Source organism: Oratosquilla oratoria, chromosome 20, assembly GCF_046742065.1.
Source record: "Oratosquilla oratoria isolate Oo_2021 chromosome 20, ASM4674206v1, whole genome shotgun sequence".
Lineage (NCBI taxonomy): Eukaryota > Metazoa > Arthropoda > Malacostraca > Stomatopoda > Squillidae > Oratosquilla > Oratosquilla oratoria.
The window spans coordinates 23200483-23226387 of NC_134796.1; the positions used below are offsets into that span (position 1 = coordinate 23200483).

At 36.5% G+C, this 25905-nt stretch overlaps 1 protein-coding gene across 4 annotated transcripts in view; it reads left to right on the forward strand.

Annotated features, from left to right (window-relative positions):
* The window catches only part of kuz (zinc-dependent metalloprotease kuz), a 594360-nt gene that overhangs the window by 557222 nt on the left and 11233 nt on the right, over nt 1-25905 (forward strand). For 3 of the 4 annotated variants that reach the window (XM_076203724.1, XM_076203723.1, XM_076203721.1), the window contains one exon: nt 25539-25576. The exons of the other annotated variant lie outside the window; for it this stretch is intronic. In XM_076203724.1, coding sequence (XP_076059839.1) covers nt 25539-25570 — 32 coding nt within the window. In that variant the 3' untranslated portion in view covers nt 25571-25576. The remainder of the gene's footprint in view (nt 1-25538; nt 25577-25905) is intronic. 4 annotated transcript variants of the gene reach the window in all.

Genomic DNA, 25905 nt, shown 5'->3' on the forward strand with positions numbered 1-25905 from the left:
TATTATATATAAACAGTTAAAAACCATATACAAACAGAAACCAGAAATGATTTAATATAAATTTTGATTACTTGAGAATTGTATAGGTGTGTATGTGTTTACCTAGTTGTATTTACCTGGTTGTGTTATACGAGAAGGGGAGCTATGCTTGTAGTGACCTGTCTTTGTATCTTGCAACATCTAGTTTATTCTTAAATTCTTGTATGGTGTTTGCACACACTATTGTTTCATCCAATTTGTTCCAGACAACCATCACTCTGTGGATTTTTTTTTTTTTTTTTTTTTTTCTCTCTCCAGATTTCTTCTATAACTATCCATTTTGAATTTCTTTTTATGTCCCCTTGTTTTTCCTCTATCCCAATTTAGTAAGTCTTCTCTGTCAAGGACCTCCATGCCTTTCATGATTCAGTAAGTGGCCAATAGATCACCTCTTTCTCTTCTTTGTTCCAGGTTTGGTAGTTCCAGTTTAGACAATCTTTGCTCACATGTCAATTTTCAAAGTGTTGAGGCCATCTTTGTCATTGCTCTTTGGATTCTTTCTATTTTCCTTATATTCTTTTTTATACTGGGTGTCTATAGTGTTGCAGCATACTCCAATGTTGGTCTTATCAGTATGACCAATATTTTTTTACCATTACCTCATCCAAGTACTGTAATTAAAAGCCATCTTTATTGATTGTAGTAAATTGTAGGTTTCTCCAACTATTTTGTTTACTTGTCTAGTGACATGTCTTTGCTGATAATTGCTCCTAGGTCCTTTTTGGAACCAACTTTCTTTACTTCTTTTGCACTGATTTTATATTGTCCTGAAATTCTCTCTCTCTCTCTCTCTCGCTCTCTCTTTTTTTTATGTTGAAGTTAACTTCCCACTTTTGACTTCATTCCCAGATCTTGTCTAGGTTTCTCTGTAGCGATTCACAATCTTTTTCCATACTTTAGTAGTATTGCATTGTCTGCAAAGAAGTTCATATAACATTCTACACCTTCATCCATGTCATTTACATATATAGCAAACATTATTGGAGCCAATACTGAACCCTGTGGGACTCCACTTATCATTTCTTCCCAAATAGAGATTTTATCTCCTAGCTCCACTCTAATTTTTTTTCCATGCAAGAAATCTTCCATCCATTTCTATAATTTTCTATGTGTACCTCATGTTGTTTTGAGTTTTCTTAATAGTTTTTTGTGTGGTACTTTATCAAATGCCTTTTGTAAGTCCAGGAAAGCACAATCTGCCCATCCATCTCTTTCTTGCATTATATATATTAACTTTGAATAGGAACAGATCAAATTTGTGGGACATGATCTTCCCTGTCTAAAACTGAATTGTTTCAGATTTAGTGTATTGTTCTCCTCCAGATGTTTAGTCCATCTATCTTTGATGACTTTCTCACAAATTTTGGCTATTGTACTTGTAAGGGAGACTGGTCTATATTTTGGTGGGTCTTCCTTGTCTCCCCCTTTATATTTTGGCATGATATTAGCATTTTTCCAGTCTTGCAGCACATTTCCTTCTTTGAGTGAGCAGTCTATTATATATTTTGTCCATTAGTTCATCTATATATTCTTTTGGTATTCAGTTTGCAATTCCATCTGGGCCATGTGATTTTCTGACATCACAGTTCATTAAATAGTCCCTTAATTCTTTTTGTGTCACAATTATTTCTCTCATTGGGGGTGCTCTTTCTCCCCTTCCTTCATCCCAGTTGTGTATGTTTTCTTTTGTGAACATTGCTTCATCAGACCAAAGCATATCCAGCCAGTGAGCATCATCCCACTGAAGATGTTTTAGAGAATAAGTGACCCTACGAACCTTCTTGACAGGACAGTGTCTTGTGTAACCAAGCTCATGAACACGTCGACAAACAGTACATACAGACACTTCACTGAATAGACCATTATTATTTTCCTTAATTTTACAGGCTGAAATATGAGGACTCTTTCCTAGGTCTCTCTTAACAATGTTATCAAGATGCCTAGAGGTCTTACGAGGCCTACCAGACCACTCTATCTGGGTTGGTTTGGAATCACACCCTCCCTCCATCTAGCAATGTAATGCCTCACAACATGATCATTTAAGTTGGTCGGCTATTTCCTTAGTTTGCTTATTGGCCTTCTTGAGAGCGATAATCTTTGCATTAGTTTCAGATGATAACTGCCTTGCTTTCCCCATAATAAGGCCACAAACATTCCCAAACTGAAAAAAAAAACAGTCTCAACATGGTGTAAGTCAGGAGAACACAACAAAATTCTATCGCTGCAGTGGCCAAGCCAACACTGAGCGCATCCTTGTAGGGTGAGCAGGAAATTGGGGGGATGCATTGATGTCATTCAGCTGGCCCAAACTTGTGACTAAATTAAATCATCCTCATCTATGCCATTCTTTTTTAGACATAAGTTTAATCTGGCCCCGCTCACCTGGCCTAAATTTTTGTCAAGGACTGTATATATATATATATATATATATATATATATATATATATATATATATACATATACACACACAGATGCTCCTCTACTTACGTTCATTCATTTTACGTTTTTTCAATTTTACATTTGAACTTACCGTAAAAAGAATTGTAAAAAAAAAAAAAAAAAAAACATTAAGTGAATTTTTGAGTTCAGCGTGCTCTCCGTAGTACGAGACGTTCAAACTATACTTACGCATGACGCTGCGTCCATTGTTTACATGGCACAAACGACAGACTGAACGTGCCTTGCCTCCTAATCCTCCCCCTCCTCCTTCTCCTCCACCATCTCACTATATGTTGCTTGAATGTAATTTATTTGAAATTAATGTTATTATTTTACAATGTTATGTTTATAATTAATGATTTAGGGGTGTTTTATAAGATACGGTAATAGAATTTATGGATGTATAGTACAGTATGAACGGTCATACATTACTGGAACGTACAGTAACAACTTACGTTCATTTTCACGTTACGTTCGGCCGTTCGGAACATAACTAAAACGTTAGTTGAGGAGCGTATGTATATGATTATATATATATATATATATATATATATATATATATATATATATATATATATATATATATATATATGTATGTATGGTCAATAGCTTCACCCAACCATAGAATTTGATATGTGGCTTATGTGTTTCTGGTGAGAAATGTTGTGATATGAACGATGGTGTACATTATTTCTGTCGCAAATGCGTACTTTTGAAGTAATTAAGTATTGAAGTTATGCAGTTATGCGTACATCTCCCGAACGATGTGAGGGCACATGTGGGAAATCGGGACTTTTGGGTGGAGAAGACTAATAAATGGAGTAATGCGCATTACAAAACAAGTATAAAATGAAGAAGACTAAAGAGACACATAAAAAAAAAAAATATCCCATTTTGGCAGGTACCGCATGCGGCGCCATGTTTGTTTACTAACGATTGTAAGTATTTGTGACTATAACCGCTAGATTTAGGGAAGCCGCTCGTGCAAGAGTTGGTAAACTTAAATTAACCTAACCTAACCTAACGGAGGTAACGTTATTTTACGGTTAGGAAGTCTTGCGCGGCTGGAGTGAAGTTTGCTAAATGTAGCTGATCTACCAAGACATTTTTCGAATCGGGAAAAACAAACATGGCCGCTCGTGTGATTTTTTTTTTTATACTTTTTAAGTGTTTTTGTTCATTTTATACCTGTTTAGCAATGCACATTAATCAATTTATTAGTCTTCCCCACCCAAAACCCCCGATTTCCCACACTTATGCGTTCAGGAGATGTATGCGTAAGTGCATAACTTTAATACTTAATTACTTCAAAAGTACGCATTTGCGATGGAAATGATGTACAACATCGTTCATATCACAACATTTCTCACCAGAAACACAGCCACATATCAAATTCTATGGTTGGGTGAAACTATAAATTGTCCGTATATATATGTATATATATATATATATGTGTATATATATATATATATATATATATGTATATGTATATATATGATTGTATATATATGTATATATATATATATATATATTTATATACACATGTATATGTATATATATGATTGTATATATATGTATATATATATATATATATATATATATATATATATATATATATATATATATACACATGTATATGTATATATATGATTGTATATATATATGTATATATATATATATATATAATATATATATATATATATATATAATATATATATATATATATATATATATATATATAATATATATATATATATACACATATACACGGCATGGACCATTTTGCAAACTTTTTAGGCAAGGAGAAAGTGACTACCTGGCAACCTTCAGCCATCCATCCACACAATAGTCACATGAGACAATCCAGTCAGTGTGTAACTCAGTGGATTTTTTTTTTTTTTTTGGGGGGGGGGGGTTCTTCATTTTTCCTCACTGTGTTCACTGACTTTTGGGGTGTGCCCTGCCCTTTGCATGATGCCTGAAAATTGCACAGCACATAACATTGTGAAAGGGATTCAACTACACAAAGTGTGAAAGAATAATCGAGAAATAGCCAAGGCAACAGGTGTGACTGAGTGTACTGTGTCCTGACTCCTAACAAAATGGTGCACGGATAAGGGTTGATACTGTGCCCCTCCACAAACATGCTGGATGCAAGGCCCTGAAGATTTCCCCAAAGGCATTAAGGCTTGTAAAATGTCAGTTGGACCTTAACCCTTCTACAACTGCAAAGGAATTGAAGGAAAAAAACCCAAAGCTTCTTGGTGATGTCTCCATCAGGATAATTCAGGAAAATATTCAGAAGTGGTTAAATTACCCAAAAGTGAAAGCACATGTGAAGCCCTCATTACTACGAAACAAAGGTGACGTTGTCTCCAATTTGCCATGAATCATAAAGACTGGGACCTTTAGACCGGTGAAGCAACCTTTTGTATAAATGAGAGCAAGGGAACAAAGGTGTGGAAATCTCCTACCGTGTGACCCAAGCTTGATGGTGATGAGCATTAAGCATCCACCCTATCTTATGGTGTGGGGCTGCCCTTGGCTATGGTGGTTTGGGGAACCTTGTAATACTCCCTGAGGGCCAGACTCACCTCTGAGTGTTATATCAACCATCTGCAGGAAAATTTAGGGGAGTGTTTAACAAAAATGGGCCTGAGATCCTTCAGCAGGACAATGTCTCTTGCCACACATTAAGGGCGGCCAAAAAATGGCTCAGTGATAGTGAGGTTGACTACATATGGGATTGGCCTGGTCAGTCACCTGATATTTCTCCCATAGAAAACTTATGGGGCATCATGAAGGCATGCCTTCGTCAGGAGGACATGTCTACAATTCCAAAGCTTGAGGTAGCCATCCAGAAGGTGTGTGAGGAAATTCCTGCTTCCCACTGTCAGAATTTGCAGATTGTGTCCTTAAGAGACTCAAGCAGGTCATTAAAGCCAAGGGCTTCCCCATCGTTAAGTAGCATTGATGGTGTGTTTAATTATTTTTTGTAATTTTTAAAATAATTTGATCAAACTTTTTCATGTATATTTCCTGATTATGCAGTACAATCTATGCTGACTATATATATACCAAAGGCTTCTTCCCCCTTACAAGGGAGGTAGCCATTCATCCCCAAATACTCCACTCCCATTCACCACACCTCCCTCCCTCTTTTCTTGGCTCCTTCTGGATGATGAGTCATCCCTGCATCTTGTCTGCTGCCCTGGGTCAGAAGCAATGTAGCAAGACACACCAAGGATGCTTCATTTAATTGGCAACCCCCTTCTCTGTCCCCTCATGCAGAAAAAGAGAAGACAGGGAGAAATTCCTTCACGCTGTGTCAAAAACATTCACATACTCTCTCTCCCACCTTTCCATGCATCACATCATCATCCATACACAACCATTCTCCACTCACCCCTATCATCTGCCTTCTCCCATTGTTCCTTAACAGACATTCCCCTCTTAACCAATGCCCCTTTTACACCCCATCCATCCATCTTATCCTTGGTCACCCCCTTATGTTCACTCCTTTCACCTCTGCCTTCCACACCTCTTTTACTAATCTTTGTTCACTTGTTCTTTCCATGTGTCCAAACCATCCTAATTTACCCTTTCATCAATCCTATCTGCCAACTCCCTTTCCATCCCTGTTCTCCTCACCTCCTCATTTCTCACTCTATCCAGTCCAGTAACCCCTACCATACTTCTTAGGCATTTCATCTCAAATATATTTAAATTCTTCCTCTCTTATGTTCCGTGTTTCTGCCCCATACAATGCTGTCAGCACAATCATTCCATACAATCTCCTTTTAGCATCCATTCCCAAATGTCTATTTCTCATCACACTTTTTAATCTCCCAAGGCATTTACTTGCTTCTCTCAATCTACATTCTACCTCCACTTCCACTTCTCCCTTTCCCACCACATGTGCACCCAAGTACCTAAAGCTATCCACTTCTTCCAGTCTCTCCATTAATAATCCCAATTTGCTGCCATCCTCTCCTCTTGTACATCTCATCACTTTACTTTTACCCACATTTTCAACTTCCATCTTTTGCACACCGTCCCAAACTCTGATTCCACTATAAGTGCAGTGTCATCAGCAAACAACAGCTGGCTTATCTCTAATTTTTCTTTAACCATCTTCAATCCCTGGCCCATTACTCTTGTGTGTACCTCTCACACCACCCTATCCGTGTATTAATTGAACATCCAGGCAACATAACGCACCCCTGGCAAAGTCTCCATTTCTAATTCTAACACAAGCTCTACTACTCTCATAAAAATTCTGGACTACTCATAACAGCTTTCTTTGTATCCCATATATCTGCAATACCTCCCACAGTGCCTTTCTGTTTACCCTGTCATAAGCTTTTTCCAAATCCATAAAGGCCCACTACGTATCCTTACCTTTTTCTAAAGCTTTCTCACATAGCTACCTTCCGACAAAAATCTGATTTATGCAACCCCTACCTGTCCTAAAGCCACACTGTTCCTCACCAATCATTCCCTCTGTCCCTCTCCAAATCCTTTCAATCAAAACCCTCCCATAAGCCTTCCCAACTACACAACAAACTGATCCCTCTGAAACTACTACACTCACGTATGTCCCCTTTTCTGTAAAGTAGAACTATACAGGCACTCCTCCGGTCCTTTGGTACTCTTCCCTCTTTTAAACAAACAGTAAACAACCTCACCATCACTGTACCTTCATTTTTTTAGACACTGTATGACACCCATCCAACCCAGGTGCCTTACCTGCTCTCGTAATTTTAATAACTGCTTTCACCTCATTTTTCCTTATTTCTCCTCCATTTTCCTCCTTCATCACTGTCATTTTCTTAGTGCTTCCCATTGCAACTACCTTTCCTTTCCTATCCTCTTTCACATTTATCAACTCCCTAAAATACTCTGCCCATCTTCTTATTGCTGTCTCTTCCATTATCACCTCTCCATCTGCATTTTTACCTTTTCTTCTCTACTTGATTTGACTCCTTCCTTTCCTAATTTCCTTTCAAAACATAATTTTATTACTTTCAAATTTTTCTGTCATACTCATACCCTATTTCACATCTGCTTTCCGCTTTGCCTCCATTATCTTTTGCTTTACTACTCTTTTTTTTTTTTTTTTTTGTACCTCTCATATATTTCTTTTGTCCTATTTTGTAACCAATCTGTGAATGCTTGCTTCTCTTATACAATCTTCTTTGCTACCTCATCCACTCACTACCTTTCCTTCTATTTCCTCCCATCCTCCTTGTTCCACACACCAACTTTGCACACGTTTTGACTCCTGTAAACATCCCCACTCCTCCTCCACTCCTAGTTCTACTCTATCCTTCACTCCCTCCCACTCTTCTCTCAGTTTCTTCTTGTACTCCTTTTCTTTCTCATTTAAGCAGTTTACTCTAAGCACCTCCCTACTTTCTGTCCTTTTCCTCTTTCTCCATCTATCCTCCACTCTCAACTTACCTTTCACAAAAAAAATGATCTGATATTCCACCACTCCTTCTCCTTAGAACATGTACATACAAAATTCTTCCTACTATTCTCCTGGTTACCACTAGTCCATTAAAACCCTATTTACCAACATTCCATCCACCACCCTCTCCCATGTGTACTTATGCTTTAATTTATATATATATATATATATATATATATATATATATATATATATACATACATACATATAATATATATATATATATATATATATATATATATATATATATACATACATACATATAATATATATATATATAATCTCTCTTGATAACGTATTGGCTTACATCACTGTAACTTTGTTACAGGTTAGCTGGGTTCGAATCCTTGGCTCGTCCACGTTTCAATTTCCAACTGATGCCTCCTTTGAGTGACTCTGTCTTGATTGCAATGGCATGGAATTAAAAGTGATTTGTGGTTGAAAAAGATATTAATCGATCACTGGGAACCATTCAGTGTGTGTGTGTGTATATATATATAAATATATCTATATATATATATATATATATATATATATATATATATATATATATGATTTGGTTTAGCATCATAAACTCTCCCCTATCAGGAGGTTAAGATGGTGCCCCATATATTGGACTTTGTGGACAGGAATTTAATAAACAATGCCCTTAGTTCAACTTGTTGGTGGCAGGGTTTGAACCACCATCACCTCAACCATTTTATGTACTTAAAGCCCTTCCTTCTCAAAAGGGGGATAGCCAAGCCAGATAACTTACCCACATCAAAATCAGTTTATTTTTTTATTGGTCATATTATGGGTAACAGGAAAATGATTGAGGAACCATTGATATATAAGAATGATCTCCACATAGGAAAGTGCTGCTGTGGTTTTTACTTTGTTTTAGTATGCCTAACTTGTCAGGTTGCTTGTGTGTGTGTAGATTTAGATTTTTTTAATCACTCCAGCTTGCACATTATTGATAGAAATGTGGACACACACATGCATTACTGTTTTAGGTAAAAGCTCTTTACTGCTGTTAGTTGCACATTAATTTGCTTTCATTCAAAACTTTTTAGTTACTTCATGAAAAGTATTAGTTTTGTGTTTTTGTGGTACCATGACTGGTCTGTATTATGGTATAAAGTGATGTTGACTTATAATGTATTTACTGTTCTATCATAAGAATTGCTAATCAGTTATATAAAAGTTTTGTTGTGCTCACTATATTATGTTTAATTTCATTATCATAATTTTCATTTAATTATACAAAATCTGCCGTAGTTCCATTTTCTTGTCAGTTTGAACAGGTTCAGAACTGGTAAAAAATATATTTCAAAATTTGCATGGAAGGATGACTTCCATTTTGCTTGATTGCATTATTCACCATGTTGATAGTTTTTCTATATACCACCAATGCACTTAAAAATTGAAATGTAGAATTCACATGATTTATTTCCTACTCTCACTGATATGAATGACTGGTTTATTGAGTTAGATGAAGCATTTGTGTAATGAAAAATTTATGAATTTTCAAATATTAAAGTCTATTATGTTTCAACATGGTTGGCTTAGCTCTTACATGATCTTATTTAACTGGTCCTTTTTTCAGTTTTACGAAACATAGCACTGACAATAACTTGTTTATGCTTAAAGTAATGTGCTACAGCTTGAAATGGCTATGAGCTCACAGTAAGCATGTCCACATTACAATTGTGTGCATTACCAGAATGACTGCACCAAAGAACAGTGTTTCCTGTTTTCAGCCACATACCATTTGCATTGCAACAGTCAGAATTGGCTTGAGGGGAAGCCATACTTTTTTCTTTCTCTCAAAATTTCATGGTGTACAATGCTTTACCATACTTTACCACTGAAGATTGCTCAAGGGAAAATTGTACATTAATTTTTTTATACAGCATTTCATAATTTTGTATGTGTCTGAAATAGTAACTTTGTTTCAGACTCTGCAAAACTAAAAGTCTTTTTGTTAGCTAGGCTATGTATAAGCATGTTCACTATTTCTTTTGCATTTTGTTTGCCCCGAAGGTGAACCTGGGTAAAGCATATGAGTTGAAGGTTTGCAAAATTACACATACTTTTAGTTATGGCATTGAAGAATGGGCAGGATAAAGGAGAAAGATAAAATCATTAAAGAAGGATTGGTTCAATAGAAAGTTGAAGACAGCTAAAAATATGATGTGACATTAAATAAATACATACATTTAATTACAAAAACAGAGGAAAAGGAGCAGGGAATTGTGGTCATTAATAAAATGTTACCTGACAAATATATTGGCAAAATTGATGAACATAAAAGTGGTTTTTCATATATGAAATTGAAAAAAATAATTTCATGTGGTGTTCTATAGGGTTTGGTGCATCATGTTATTATCAGTACTTGGTGCTTTGTTTTGTATTTACCTAGTTGTATTTTACGGGATGAGAGCTATGCTCATAGTGACCCATATTCGTATCTCTCCACATCCAATTTATTTCTAAAATTGTGTATAGTTTTGGCATTCACTGTTTCTTTGTTCAGTTTGTTCCAGCCACTGATAACTCTATGTGGGAAGCTATTTTTTTTTTTTCAGATCTCTTCTGTAACTGTCTATAGTTTCTTTTTGTGTCCTCTTGTTTCTCTTCTGTCCCACTTTAATAAGTCGTCTATCGAGAATTTCCATCCCTTTCATAATTCTGAAAATGGTCAACAAATGGCCTCTTTCCCTTCTCTGTTCTAGTGTTGACAAATGTAATTTCTCCAATCTTTGTTCATATGTCAAATTTGACAGTGTAGGTGCCATTTTTGTTGCTGCTCTTTGGATTCTTTCTAATTTTCTTATGTTCTTCTTTGTCCTAGGTGCCCACATTGTTATGTAGCATATTCTAGTTTTGGTCTTATCAGTGTAACAACTATTTTTTTAACCATCTCCTCATCTATGTAGTCGAAGGCCACTTTCATTGATCTTAATAAGTTATAAGTCTCTCCAAATAATTTATTGACATGTTTATCAGGTGCCAAGTCACTTGTGATTACTCCGAGGTCCCTTTCTGAATCGACTTTTTTGACTTCTTTGTTTCCAATTTTATATTGTCCCGAAACTATTTTTACTTTTTCCAAATTCCATTATGCTACATTTTTTAATGTTGAAGTTCATCTCATATCTCCGACTCCATTCCCATATTTTATCCAGGTCATCTTGCAGCAATCTGCAATCTTCTTCTGTTCTTACTCTCTTGAGTAATTTGGCATTGTCAGCAAAAAAGTTCATGTAACAATTTACTCCCTCATCCATATCATTTATGTATATGGCAAACATCAAAGGAGCCAAAACAAATCCTTATGGGAAGCCATTTTTCACATCTTCCCATTTCGAATTTTTGTCTCTAAGTACCACTCATTTTTCTTCCAGTTATGAAATCCTTCATCCATTCCAACAGTTTACCTTGAATTCCTCCTATTATTTAAATTTTTCTTATTAATATTTTGTGTGGTATTTTGTCGAAAGCCTTCTGCAAATCCAAGAAGGCGCAATCTGCCCAGCCATCTCTTTCTTATATTATCTCAATTAATCTCAAGTAAAAGCAGATTAGGTTTGTGGTGCACTATCTTTCACTTCTAAAGCCAAATTGTTTGGGGTTTACTATTTTATTTTCTTCCAAGTGTTTGGTCCATTTGTTCCTGATGACCTTTTCACATATTTTTGCTACTGTGTAAGGGATACAGGTCAGAAGTTTGTAGGATCTTCCCTATTTCCTCCTTTATATATTAGTATTGTGTAGACACGGTAAAGGAAACATGGACTGGAGGTGAAGCTTTATTCCTGACGTTTCGTCTAACGACTTTCTCAAAGGAATGAGGAGAGATTGGAAAAATTTGGATTACCTGCACGGGGGGAGTTGATATGATAGTTATCTTGAGAACAGGATAAAAATAAATACATCAAATAAAACTAGATAGATAAAAATTATAGAGGCTCTGTTAGCATGGATGAAATACATAACATGATTATAGCAAAAAATTAAAGAAGATAAATCTGCTTAGGAGATGTTAGGAAGAATAATTTTCCACAAAGTTTCAGTCCATGTTTCCTTTACCGTGTCTATACAACTTGTTCACATGGATTTTCATATTAGTATTGTGTTTGCACCTTTCCAATCTTGTGGTACCTTTCCTTCTTTGAATGAGAAGTCAATTATCTTGTATAGTTTAGCTGTCAGTTTGTCTATACACTCAGTATCCAATTTGCAATTTCATATGGTCAAGTCCTCTCTTAGTTGGTTTATTTGTTATTCTTTCTTTTTTATCTTTATCTATTTTGCTGGTCACAACGAGCATCCTTGTTTATTTTCTTGTTGAGATATATGCTGTGAAGCATAGTCAAGTGTGGTTCTTATAAACTGATTAGGGTTTCCCTCTACTGACCAAATCCTGATTTGGCAATTTTCATTGTCAGGTCCTTGTTGTGTGGGTTGAAGGTCATGGATCAAGTGAGGTCCAGATCTTTTGGATTTTTCTTTGGTTCATGGTCATCAGGAGTGAACAATGTTACTGATAATTTCTGACTTCCATTCTCTCTGTCTGTCTGTCTGTCTGTGTTTGTTTAAGTAATTATTGGTGTTCTTGGCTGCAATTCTGTAGTTATGCTGGATTTTCATCATCAAGTCATCAGTGTAAGTGAGGGCATTGGCTCTGGATCTGGTGTGAGGAAATCACTTAATATGTTGGTAACCACTTAAAAAGAAATGCAGATATATATGAAAAATAGAAAGACTACAAAGGGTGGCAACTAGAAAGATCCCCATCTGATTTATAGGGCACATGAGGAGAGATTGGAAAAATTTGGATTACCTGCACGGGGGGAGTTGATATGATAGTTATCTTGAGAACAGGATAAAAATAAATACATCAAATAAAACTAGATAGATAAAAATTATAGAGGCTCTGTTAGCATGGATGAAATACATAACATGATTATAGCAAAAAATTAAAGAAGATAAATCTGCTTAGGAGATGTTAGGAAGAATAATTTTCCACAAAGTTTCAGTTTGTGGAGCAAACTAGATGAAATAATGCAGGCTATCAACATAAAGGGAATTTTTCATAAATGAATATATAGCAACAGAACCCTATGAACAGAGCTCCAAGCTGTTTTCTGGTGTGGTGAATCAAAACTTGTTTGAAGAAATTCTTGCATACAATACTACATTATTATGCTAATGGTATTTTATTCATTGTTGAATGGAGGATTTTATTTTTCTGTACTTTTTTTAATCTTTTTCAGGATCATATTTATTTCTCAGATTTTTATAATAAAAAATTGTACATTGATTTATTGAATATGAGCCTGTGAGAAAGACTTGCATGAATTTTATATAATCAGTATTTGGGACTTGGTGACATCCCAGAGGAGCTGAGTCACATAGCATTCTTTTTAGATTGGAGAGAAATCTCCATTAAAAAAAAAAAAAAAAAAAAATAATAATAATAATACTGATCACTTAACTTGTCTTTGTGCTGCTCTCCATAAGTCTCTCCTTTGTAACTTCTATGACTCCACTTCTTTGACACGATATTGTCCCCAATGGTAAAGGTACTGGTTATCACAAATGAAATACATGTACCAATACCTATGCTAATATCATAGAAACAGTCCCACACTAATACAACATATATATCAGTCCAATGTTTCTATCTAGAGGCCTATGGAGGGCATGGTATGGGAAGGCAGATTTCCAGTCTGAAATTCAAGGCTTCTCATGAGGGGATGGAGGTGGGGTTTGTTGCCAATTAAATGAAGTGGCCTTGCTGTTGATGTGCTCTGTCTTGCTCCATTGCTTTTGACCTGGGCAATGGGCAGGAGACAGGGATGACCCTTCATCCATGAGGAGCTAAGATGAGAGGGAACAAAAGGGTGGTGGATGGGAGTGGGTGTGTGCCTTTGACTTGGCTATCTCCCTTACAAGGGAGAACCCCTTGTTATATAGATAGAAATTCTAGGCACCAATAATTATTATTCTCTGTATTGCCAGAAATCTTATTCAACAGGAAGACGTATTAATGTAATATCAACATCAAAACTGCTCCTCCCCCCCCACTGTATATTACATTTAGGTAAATATGCATGCATGTACACAGTACCAAATAGAATATAAATAAAATAGAAAGAATCCAGAGAGCAGCAACAAAAATGGCACCTGCACTTGTGAACTTGTCATATGAGGAGAGATTGGCTAAACTGGAGTTACCAACTCTGGAGCAAAGAAGAGAGAGAGGTGACCTACTGACCATCGACAGAATCATGAAAGGCACAGAAATACTCAATAGAAAGGACTTGTTAAACTTAGGACAAGAGAAGCACAATAAGACATGGAAAGAAAATCAAAAAGCATAGCTACAGAAGAGATCTGAAGAAAAACCATTTTCCACATAGAGTGGTGGACACTTGGAACAAACTGGACAAGGAAATTGCATGCGCAAAAAACATTCATGAGTTTAAGAGCAAACTAGACACTGCGAGATACAAAGGCGGGACACCACGAGTATAGCTCCCCTTCCCGCAAAATACAACTAGGTATATACAACTAGGTAAATACACAGTATATGGGAAAGAAAGGAAACAATTATTAAAGTAATCAAAGAGAAAGGAAATTTGTTCAAGGACACAGTAGACAAAAAAAGTGCATTGTGGTATATGTATAAAGGAAAAACACAATATAGTTAGGTACTTAAGAGAAAAAGAGGAGAAAGAAATAGCAAAAGAAATACTGAAAGTACAAGATGAGGGACAAGAAATAGAAAAGGAAATAGGAGTGCATAGAATGGGACAATATTAAAAAAGGAAAAAAAAAAATTACTTCTAAAAATTAAACTAAGGTCACAAATGGTAGTGGAAGAAGTATTAGCAAAAACAGCAAAGTTGGCAAAAAGTGGAAACTACAAAAGTATATGGATAGGAAATGAACGATAAGGAAAAAAGAGAGAGAAAAGACACTAAGAAATGAAGTTAATGAAAAAGAGAGAGAAAAGAACGGAGACCAATTTTTTTTTTTTTTTTTCTAGAGAGAGAGAGAGAGTGCTGGACTTGAGGCTGAGAAAATGGTATATCAAAGGAAAGGAAATGCATGAAATAGAAATTGAGGTGGAAAAGAAAAAAATTAAAAGTAACTTGTACCAACATAGATGGCCTGATTTTAGGATTAGATAAATTAAATGATTATCTGGTGGAAGAAAAATCAGATATAATGGGAATTGTGGAGATGAAATCTAAAGGTCCACTACCACCAAATAGTGTTGGACAAGGTTTATACAATCACTGGATGAAAAATAGAGAGGACAAACAGGGTGGAGGAGTCATGTTTTTGACTAAAAAGGGCTTAAATGTGACAAAGATAACAGGAGAAAATAATGTGGAATTGATCATGATAAGAGTTGAAAATAGTGACATGAAATGTAGAAAATTGGTGATCTATATGCCAATGAAAACACATTCTTGGAAAGAGTGACCATTCCAAAGTGTTGGAAGACACAAGGCATACATTAGATGAAATGCTGGAAGGAGGAAATCCAGTAATTATGGGTGATTTTAGCTCTAAAGAAATATGTTGGGAGGAGATGACAGTGAAGGGTGGAGAGGATCTTTGAAGAAACATATTACTGGACATGACCATTGAATGGACAACGACTCAATGGATAAAAGAAAATACCAGATATAGAAATAACATCAGAGCCTAAAATTGTAGATAGAATTGAATATACAGGGTCTAACAGATAAATCCGTACAACTTCTTATCACATGTTTTAAGATTAATATCTCGGGTTATAATAAACAGAGAGTTATGAAATTTTCAGTATATTTAGAAAAGGCAATAAGAACAATGATTTCATTCAATGTAACCACCTTCAGCTGTTATGACGCTTTCAACGTGTTTACGAAACTTGGATACAGCGTTGATGATCTCAGACTTTGATAATGAACCCACAGCCTTCTTGATGTCTGTCTTCAGGGTTGTTATACTTCCGTGTGGCTTGTCACATGCCTTGGCCTCAATTCGCGCCCAAAAATAATAATCTAAAGGGTTTAGGTCTGGCGAATTTGAGGGCCACAACTCTTTGTTCCAGAACTGCACATTTGACCCTTCGAGAAGGTTGGTGGTCCTCTTCGCTGTGTGGGCTGGAGCCGAGTCTTGTTGGAAGACAAACTGGTTGTCACTAGCCTTATCTTTCATCCAGGGTATTATTTTCTCTTCTAGAACCTTGCAATAGACAACGGCATTGACTTTCTCCTTGTTGTTGAAGAAGTGAGTGAAGACGTCCCCCTCAGTTGACACCACACAGAGCACCATGACACTTGCTGGTTTCTTCGTCGTTGTCTTGTGTTGAACCTCTGAGGATGAGGAGGCTATCCAGCGATCATTCCGCTTATTGAAAGTCGCATCAACCATGAAAATCTTCTCGTCGGAAAAAAACTTGATGACTGAGCCATTCGACTTCATCCAGTTGAACAGCTTTTGGCACCTGGTCAAGCGGATTTCTTTCATTTTTCGTGTCAAAAGATGTCTTTTTACTTGTGAGAATGAGGTTAATCCCAATTTCTTTAATGCTCTGTGAATTGTCATTGTGCTGACACCTCTCTTCTTTGCCAATGCCGATAATAGTAAGGCTGGATTTGCATTGACACTTCTCTTGAGACCAGCTAAAAGCGAGGTGTTAGAATTCTGCCCCTTCTGGGCTTGTGAGCAGCTCGTTGGTCTTTGCCGGTCTCATCAAAACGTTTACAAACATCGTAAACAGTTTGTCTGGAGTATTTTAGCATCCTTATTATGGCGCTAGGAGTGTGACCCGCGCGACGAAGTTCGCTTATGGCTGAACGTTTGGCTTGTTCCATTGCTTAATGTTTATTGCACCGGTGCTAGTATACAACTGGCTAAATTATTAGACAAATGGAAGTATTTGGAAACAATCAGAATTGCCATATGTTACTTTTTAAGTGCTTAAAACCTCTTCAAAGTTTGTACGGATTTATCTGTTAGACCCTGTAAGACACCAATTAGGAAGAGTGATCACATACTACTTGAGCTTGACTAAAAGAGTAAATATACATGGGAAAAAACGAGAACCACAGAAAGGGAAGACTGATATATAGCAAAATGGACTTTGGGGAACTTAGAAAGTTCTTTCAAAAAGTGAGTTGGGAAAAATTCTATTATGAAGAAATACAGGTGGAAGAGAAACATTTGAAAAGAAATCTGTAATGAAGGAGTGGATAGATATGTAACAAAACAAAAACAGGGAAAGGTGTATGTTAAATGCTGGTATAACAAAAAGTGTGGTGAGGCAAAAGATACAAAAGAAAGCTTGGAATAGAGGGAAAAAAGATAAAAACCTGGAAAGAGGCAAATATATATCAAACTAAAAGATATGTGAAAATACGAAGGGAAGGAAAAAGAAACTATGAAAAAGACATAATAGACAAATGTAAAGATTAACATAAACTATTCTATAGATATGTGAATGGAAAAGTAAAAAATAAATAGAAAATAGTAAAACTACATCAAGGAAACATGGAATACACAGAGGAAATAGAAATGGCTGAAATTATGAACAAACATTTCAAATCTATGTTCACTAAAGAAAAAATACACAATTGGGATGAAGGGGAGAAAGATCCCCATGAATGAGAGAAATAACTGTGACACAAAAAGAAATGAGGGACCAAATAATGAACCTTGATGTCAGAAAATCACATGGCCTGGACAGAATTGCAAACTGGATACTACATGTATAGATGAACTAATGGACAAAATATACAAGATAATAGGATGCTCACTCAAAGAAGAAAAGGTACTGGGAGACTGGAAAAATGCCAATATTGTGCCAATATATAAAGGGAGAAACAAGGAAGATCCAACAAACTATAGACCAGTCTCCTTACAAGTACAATACCCAAAATTTGTGAGAAAGTTATCAAAAGTAGATGGACTAAACATCTGGAGAACAATATACTAAATCCAAGACAGTTTAGATTTAGACAGGTAAGATCATGTGCCACAAATTTGATCTCTTCCTATTCAAGGTTAATAGATATAATGCAAGAAAGTGACAGATGGGCAGACTGCTTTCTTGGACTTACAAAAGGTGTTTGATAAAGTACCACACAAGAAATTATTAAGAAAACTCAAAGGAATAGGAGGTATACAAGGAAAACTATTGCAATGGATGGAAGATTTCTTGCATAAGAACATAAGAATAAAGGAGACTGCAAGAGACCATAAGGCCTACACTAGGCAGCTCCGTATCCATCACCACCTGTCATCCCCATCCATAAAGTTGTCTAATCGTTTTTTAAAACAACTGATAGTTTCAGCGCTTACTACATGGTTACTAAGTTTATTCCATTCATCGACCACCCTATTAGTAAACCAATTCTTGCCTATTTTCTTCTTAAATCTAAATTTGTCCAGTTTATACCCATTACTGCAAGTCCTGCCCTGTTGTTTTATTATGATGACCTTGTTTGCTTCACCCTTGTTATAGCCTTTGATCCACTTGAATACTTCTATTAGATCACCCCGCACTCTGCGTCTTTCCAGAGAGTGTAAGTTTAGGTGCCTAAGCCACTCTTCGTAAGGCAAATTTCCAAGTCCATGTATCATTTTGGTCATTCTTCTCTGTACTGATTCTAGTGACTTTATGTCCATTTTGTAGGACAGAGACCAAAACTGTACCGCATAGTCAAGGATGGGTCTAACTATCGCTAGATAGAGTTTAATAATTACCTCTGCACTTCTATTCGTTACCATCCTAGCAATGAAGCCTAATGCGCTGTTAGCTTTATTTCTGGCACTAATGCACTGCTTCCTGGTTTTAAGGTCTGGACTCACCAAAACTCCTAAGTCCCTCTCACACTCAGATTTTTCTAAAAACGTGTTATCTAAGTTGTATCTATTTTCGGGGTTGTGTAGCCCTATGTTTAACATGCTACACTGTGGTGCTCAGAGATAAAAACTCTACTTGGGAAGAAATGATAAGTGGAGTCCTACAGGGTGCAGTACTGGCTCTGGTAATGTTTGCTATATATGTAAAAGACATGGATGAAGGTGTAGAATGTTACATGAAGTTCTTTGCAGAGGACACAAAACTACTGAAAAAAGTAGGTACGGAAAAAGATTGTGAATCATTACAGAGAGATCTGAACAAGGTCTGGCAATGGAGTCAGAATTGGGAAGCAGACTTCAACATTAAGAAATGTAGTGTAATGGAGTTTGGAGGGAAAAAAAAATATATATATATCAGGACAATATAAAGTTGGTGCAACGGAAGTAAAGAAAGTTGGTCCTGAAAAGGACCTTGGAGTAATTATCACTAAAGACATGCTCCAAGACAAGCAGATAAACAAAATAGAGAAACCTACAATTTGTTAAGGTCAATAAAAGTGGCTTTTAATTACTTGGATGAGGAAATGGTAAAGAAAATATTAGTCACACTGATAAGACGAAGATTGGAGTATGCAGCAACACTATGGACACCCAGTACAAAAAAAGAATATAAGGAAAATAGAATCCAAAGAGAGTGACAAAGATGACCCCAACACTTTAAAAACTGACATATGAGCAATGATTGTCAAAACTGGAACTACCAACCCTTGAACAAAAGAGAGAAAGAGGTAATCTGTATTCCATTTACAGAATTATGAAAGGCATAGGATTCCTTGATAGAGAAGACTTTTTGAATTGGGATAGGAGAAAAACAAGGGGACATGAAAAGAAACTCAAAAGGACAGTTATAGAAGAGGTCTGAAAAAAAAAAACAGCTCTGGAACAAATGCAAACACCATGCAAGAATGTAAAAACAAACTTGATGTTGTGAGATACAAAGACGGGTCACCGTGAGCATAGCTCCCCTACCTGTAGAATTCAACTAGGTAAATACACACACAGAAATACAAGAAAGGGATGGATGGGCTGATTGTGCTTTCTTAGACTTACAAAAATCCTTTGACAAAGTGACACAAAAAATTATTTAAAACATTGGAAAACAGAGGAGGGATACAAGGTTACCCACTAAACAGGATGGAGGATTTCCTGCATGGTAGAAAAATGAGAGTAGTCCTCAGAGAAAAGTTCAGGTTGGGAAGGAACAAATCTTCAACATAGATGAGACAGGATTTTTCTGGAAGAAGATGCCAGAGAGAATGTATCTTCACAAAGAGGCTAAAAGTATGCCCAGATTCAAGGCATACAAGGATCAAGTGACATTGATTTTAGTCGGAAATATTGCAGGGCATAATCTGAAGCCATTTTTCATTTATTGTGCCCAGAACCCATGTGCTTTAAAGAATGTAAACAAGTACTTGTTGCCAGTGTTTTATTGGGCATACAGCAACACATAGATGACTCAAGCTTTGTTTGAGGATTGGTTTACCAACTGCTTTATTCCAGCAGCCAGGGAATACTACCTCAAAAAGAAATGCCCTTCAAAATTCTGCTTCTTGATAATGCCCCATCCCACCACATATTGATGATCTGCTGGTAATTCCAATTTGGATAATCTTTGTATGTTAATTTGGAAAGAGCTGGTAACAACTTTGTCATTGCTCTCTGTATTCTCTCTAATTTCTTTATATTCTTTTTAGTACTGGGTGTCCATAGTGTTGCTGCATATTCCAGTTTTGGTCTTATTAATGTAACTAATATTTTTTAAATAATGTCTTCATTCAAACGAGTCAAATGCCACTTTCATTGACCTTAATAGGTTGAAGGTTTCTCCGACTATTTTGTTGATATGTTTGTCGGTGTCATGTCTTTGCTGATTATTACTTCAAGGTCTCTTTCCGAGTGCACTTTTTTTATTTCTTCTTCACCAATTTTATAATTTTTCTATGTTCTGTTTTTAGTTTTTCCAAACTCCATTATACTGCATTTCTTGATATTGAAGTTTACTTCCCACTTTTGAGTCCATTTCCAGATTTTGTCCAGGTCTGACTGTAATGATTCACAATCCTCCACTGTTCTTACTTTCTTTAGTATTTTTGCATCATCTGTGAAGAAATTCATATAACACTCTACTCCTTCATCCATGTCGTTTATATATATGGCAAACATGATTGGAGCCAGCACCAAACCTTGTGGAACACCAGTTATCATTTCTTCCCAATTTGAGTATTTATCTCTAATTACTACCCTCATTTTTCTCCCAGTCAGGAAGTCTTTCATCCATTCCAATAATTTTCCTCCAATGCCACCTATTGATTCTTTTTTTTCTTATTAATTTCTTGTGTGGTACCTTATCAAATGCTTTTTTGTAGGTCTAGATAGGCACAGTCTGTCCATCCATCCCTCTCTTGTATTATTTCTATTAGTCTTGAACAGAAGCAGATCAGGTTTGTTGTACATGATCTTCCTTGTCTAAATCCAAATTGATTTGGATTCAGTATAGTTTTTTCTTCCAGATGTTTAATCCATCTACTTTTGATAACTTTTTCACATATTTGTTAGGAAGACCAGTCTGTAGTTGGTTGGATTTTCCTTGTTTCCTCTTTTATATATTGGTACCTTTCCTTCTTTGAGCGAGCATTTGATTATATTGTATATTTTAACTATTAACTCCTCTATGCATTCTTTTAGTATCCAGTTTGCAATTCCATCCGGACCATGCGATTTTCTGACATCAAGATTTTTTATTTGGTTGCTGATTTCCTTCTGTGTTACAGTTATTTCCTTCATTGGGGGGGGGATTTCTGTCTCTCTATTCCCTCACAGTTAGGTGAGTTCTCAATTGTGAATACCGATTTGAAATGATTGCTCATAATTTCTGCCATTTCTTGTTCTTCTGTATATTCATAATTTCCCTGGCGCAGCTTTTCTATTTCTTGTTAGTTTTTTAGTTTACCATTCATATATCTGTAAAATAGTTTAGGTTGTTCCTTGCATTTTTCTATTATTTCTCTTTCATAGTTTCTCTTTTCATCGCTGCGTATTTTTACATTATCGTTTCTTAGTTTGATGTATGCCATTTGCTAATTGTTTTGTCTTTTTCCATTTTTGCCAAGCTTTGTCTCTTTTATCCTTAGTTTTACTACATTTTTGTTGTACCAGTTCTTTATGTATACTCTTTCTTGCTTTTGTTGTGGTACATATTTGTTCACTCCCTCATTGTAAATTTCTTTTAGTATAGTCAGTTTCTCTTCCATTCCTTTAGGAATTTTTCCCAGTTTGCATTTGTGTGGAATATTACATGAGCTTCTTTGTAGATAATGCAAAAATGTTAAAGAAAATGAGTACTGAAATGGACTGTGACTCACTGCAGAGAGATCTGAACAGGGTTTGGGAATGGAGTCAGAAGTGGGAAGTGGACTTCAACATTAAGAAAAGTAGCATAATGGAATTTGGAAAAAGTATAAAAAAAAGATGTCAGGACAATATAAAATTGGTGGAAAAGAAGTAAAAAAAAAAATTGTGATCTGAAAAAGACCTGGGAGTAATTATCACAAAGGATATGTCCCCTGACAAATGTATAAAAAAAGTTGTCAGCAAAACCTACAACTTGCTAAGATCATTAAAAGTGGCTTCTACTTATTTGGATGAAGAAATGGTAAATAAAATACTAGTCACACTGATAAGGCCAAAATTAGAGTACACAGCAACACTGCTCACCCAGTACTAAAAAGAATATAAGGAAAATTGAGAGAATCCAGAGAGCAACTACAAAGATGGCCCCAACACTATCAAAACTGTCACAAGAAGACAGATTGTCAAAACTAGTATTACCAACTCTGGAACAAAGGAAAGAGGTGACTTGTCGGCTATCTACAGAATTATGAGAGGTATAGAAGTCCTTGATAGAGAAGACATACTAAATTGGGATAAGAGAAACACAATAGGACATGGAAAGAAGCTCATAAAGGACAGTTATAAAAGAGACCTGAAAAAGAACAGCTTTCCCCCACTGAGTGGTGGATGTATGGAACATACTAGGTGAAACATTAGTGTGTGCAAAACAAAAGAATTTAAGAGCATATTAGATATGGTGAGATACAGAGACGGGACCTCACTAGTGTAGCTCCCCTTCCCACAAGATAACTAGGTAAATACACTCACTCTCCTCCTCTTTACATGCCAAGATACATCTTTCAACTGAATGAAATTGTTGGTCAGAAAAGTTACACACTAATCAATGAAAGGGGTTATAGAAATAAATGCTTTTATTTGCAGAAATCTGGTTTTCATATATTAATGTCTCAGGGTGCCTTAGTTTTGTTGTCATATGTCTTTTTTCTATAAACTATGGAGAAGTTCTGGCATAGGGTAACTTATTAAAGTCAGGCCAAGATGGTAGGGAAAAAATTCATTACAGTAAGTCTTCATTATAAAGTACATATGCGTTCTTGAAAACCTTACTGCAAATTTAAATTACTGCATACCAAACCCATTATGACATGTAATAATAGGATATGGCAGACGTACCTTCTCCCTACTCTTTCCTCTTCAAAATATCTAGCGGATACCGTATCTATGAATTTTTCTTACTGTAAATAGAATCGAGGGTAGTAATTACCAAATACCGTAACTGTGAATTTACCGGATAAAGAATTACCGTATAAGGAGGACTCACTGTATATAATTTATAAATTGCCGTCAGCAAATAACTGGCTTATCTCCCATTTTTCTCCATTTTCTTTAACCATTCCCAATCCTAGGCCCATTACCCATGAGTTTACCTCTCGCACCACCCCATCTATGTATAAATTGAACAGCCAAGATGACATAACACATCCCAGGCAGAGTCCCACCTTTACCTCAAACTACTCAATTTCTCCATTTCTAATTCTAACACAGGCTCTAATACTCTTGTAAAAACCTCTGACAGTCATAAGCCTTTTCCAAATCCATAAAGGCCCAAAAATATCCTTACTTTTTCATAAAGCTTTCTTACACATCTGCCATACTACAAAAATCTGACCCACACAACCCCTACCTGTCTTAAAGCCCCACTGTTCCTCACCAATTACTCCCTCTTCCTCTCCTAATCCTCTCAATCAAAACCCTCCCATAAGCCTTCCCAACTACACTCAACAAAATTGATCCCTCTGAAACTACTACACTCACACTTGTCCCCTTTTCCCTCAAGTCTTCTGGCACTCTACCCTCTCTTAAATAAACATTAAACAACCTCACCAGCCAGTCCACCATCACTGTACCTCCCTTTTTTAGATACTCCACATGACACTTATCCAACCCAGGTGTCCTACCTACCTCATCTTTCCTTATTTCTCCATTTTCCTCATTCATCACTATCATTTTCTTAGCTCTTCTCACTGCAACTACCTTTCTATGCACTTGTATCAGGATCAGAGGAGGGATTAAGGAAGTTAGTGATGGAGTATGGGAAGGTGTGTGAAAGAAGGAAGTTGAAGATAAATGTGGGTAAAAGTAAGGTGATGAGATGTATAGGGGGAGAATATGGTGGCTAATTGGAAGAGAGACTGGAGGAAATGGATAGCTTTAAATACTTGGGTGCGAATTTGGCAGGAAAGGGAGTGGAGGTGGAGGTAGAATGCAGATTGAGAGAAGCAAGTAAATGCCTTGGAGGATTAAAAAGTGTAATGAGAATTAGACATTTGTGAGTGGATGCTAAGAGGAGATTGTATGAAGGTGTAATTGTGCTGACAGCACTGTATGCGGCAGAAACATGGAGCATAAGAGAGGAAGAGGATGTGTTTGAGATGAAATGCCTGAGAAGTGTGGTAGGGTTACTAGGCTTGATAGAGAAACTAGGTGAGTAGGAGAGCAGGGGTGGAAAGAGAGTAGAGAGATAGGGTTGATGAAAGAGTATTGGGATGGTTTGGACACATGGAAAGAATGGATGAAAAAAGATTAGTAAAAGAGGTGTGGAAGGCGGAGGTAGGAGTAAACATATGGGGATGACTAAGGATGAGATGGATGGATGGGTAAAAGGGGCATTGGGAAAGAGGAATGTCTGTTGAGGAATGAAGGGAGAAGACAAAAGATAGTGGTAAATGGAGAATGGTTGTGTATGGATGATGCTGTGATGCATGGAAGGGAGTGGGTGGGTGATGGGGGGTTGAGGGAGTATGTGTAAATGATATTTTCATGCAGCCCGAAGGGATTTCTCCCTGTCTTCAGTTTTTCTGTACGAGGGGAAGGAGAGGGCAGGTTGCCAAATAAATGAATTGGCCTTGCTGTGGATATGCTGTGTCTTGCTATATTGCTTCTGACCCAGGGCAGTGGGTGAGATGCAGGGATGACCCATCATCCAGGAGGAGCCAAGAAAAGAGGGAGGGGTGGTGAATGGGAATGGTTTATGTGAGGATGAAATGGGTGGGGGTGGATTTATGTCTTTGACTTTGGCTCCCTCCCTTGTAAGGGGAAAAACCCTTTGGTATATGTATGTAATTGTAAGTGAACAGAGACTGATAAGTGTGGCTTTGGTGGTTAGTGATAATGTGGTGGCCATTGCATAATCCTGTCTTTTGAGTGTTGGGCTTTTTTTGCAAAATAATGATGTCAGCTTTCCAAGCAATGCAAATGGTGGGCACTGCTGAAATCACATGTTAGTTGGCTTGCTCATGTGCTCCATATGTTTCAGGCAACAAACGGCAAGAGAACTCGGCTGTATAGTGTAAGGTATGTGGGTATAATGGTGTTTAGCTTGCTTGCATCGAATTTATCATTTCTACAAATGTTCATATATTGGTAATTAGTATTGTCATCCAATTGCCACATGTTATTGCAGTTTTTATTTTCCATATATGCACACACACACACACAGACACACACACTACAGAGAGATCTAAATATAGTACAGGAATGGAGTAGGAAGTGGGAGATGGAGTTCAATACAAAAAAGTGTAGTATAATGGAATTTGGAAAAAGCAAAAACAGAATAACAGGAGCATATAAATTGGGAGAAGAAGGAATAAAAAAAGTAGAAAATGAGAAGGACCTGGGAGTCA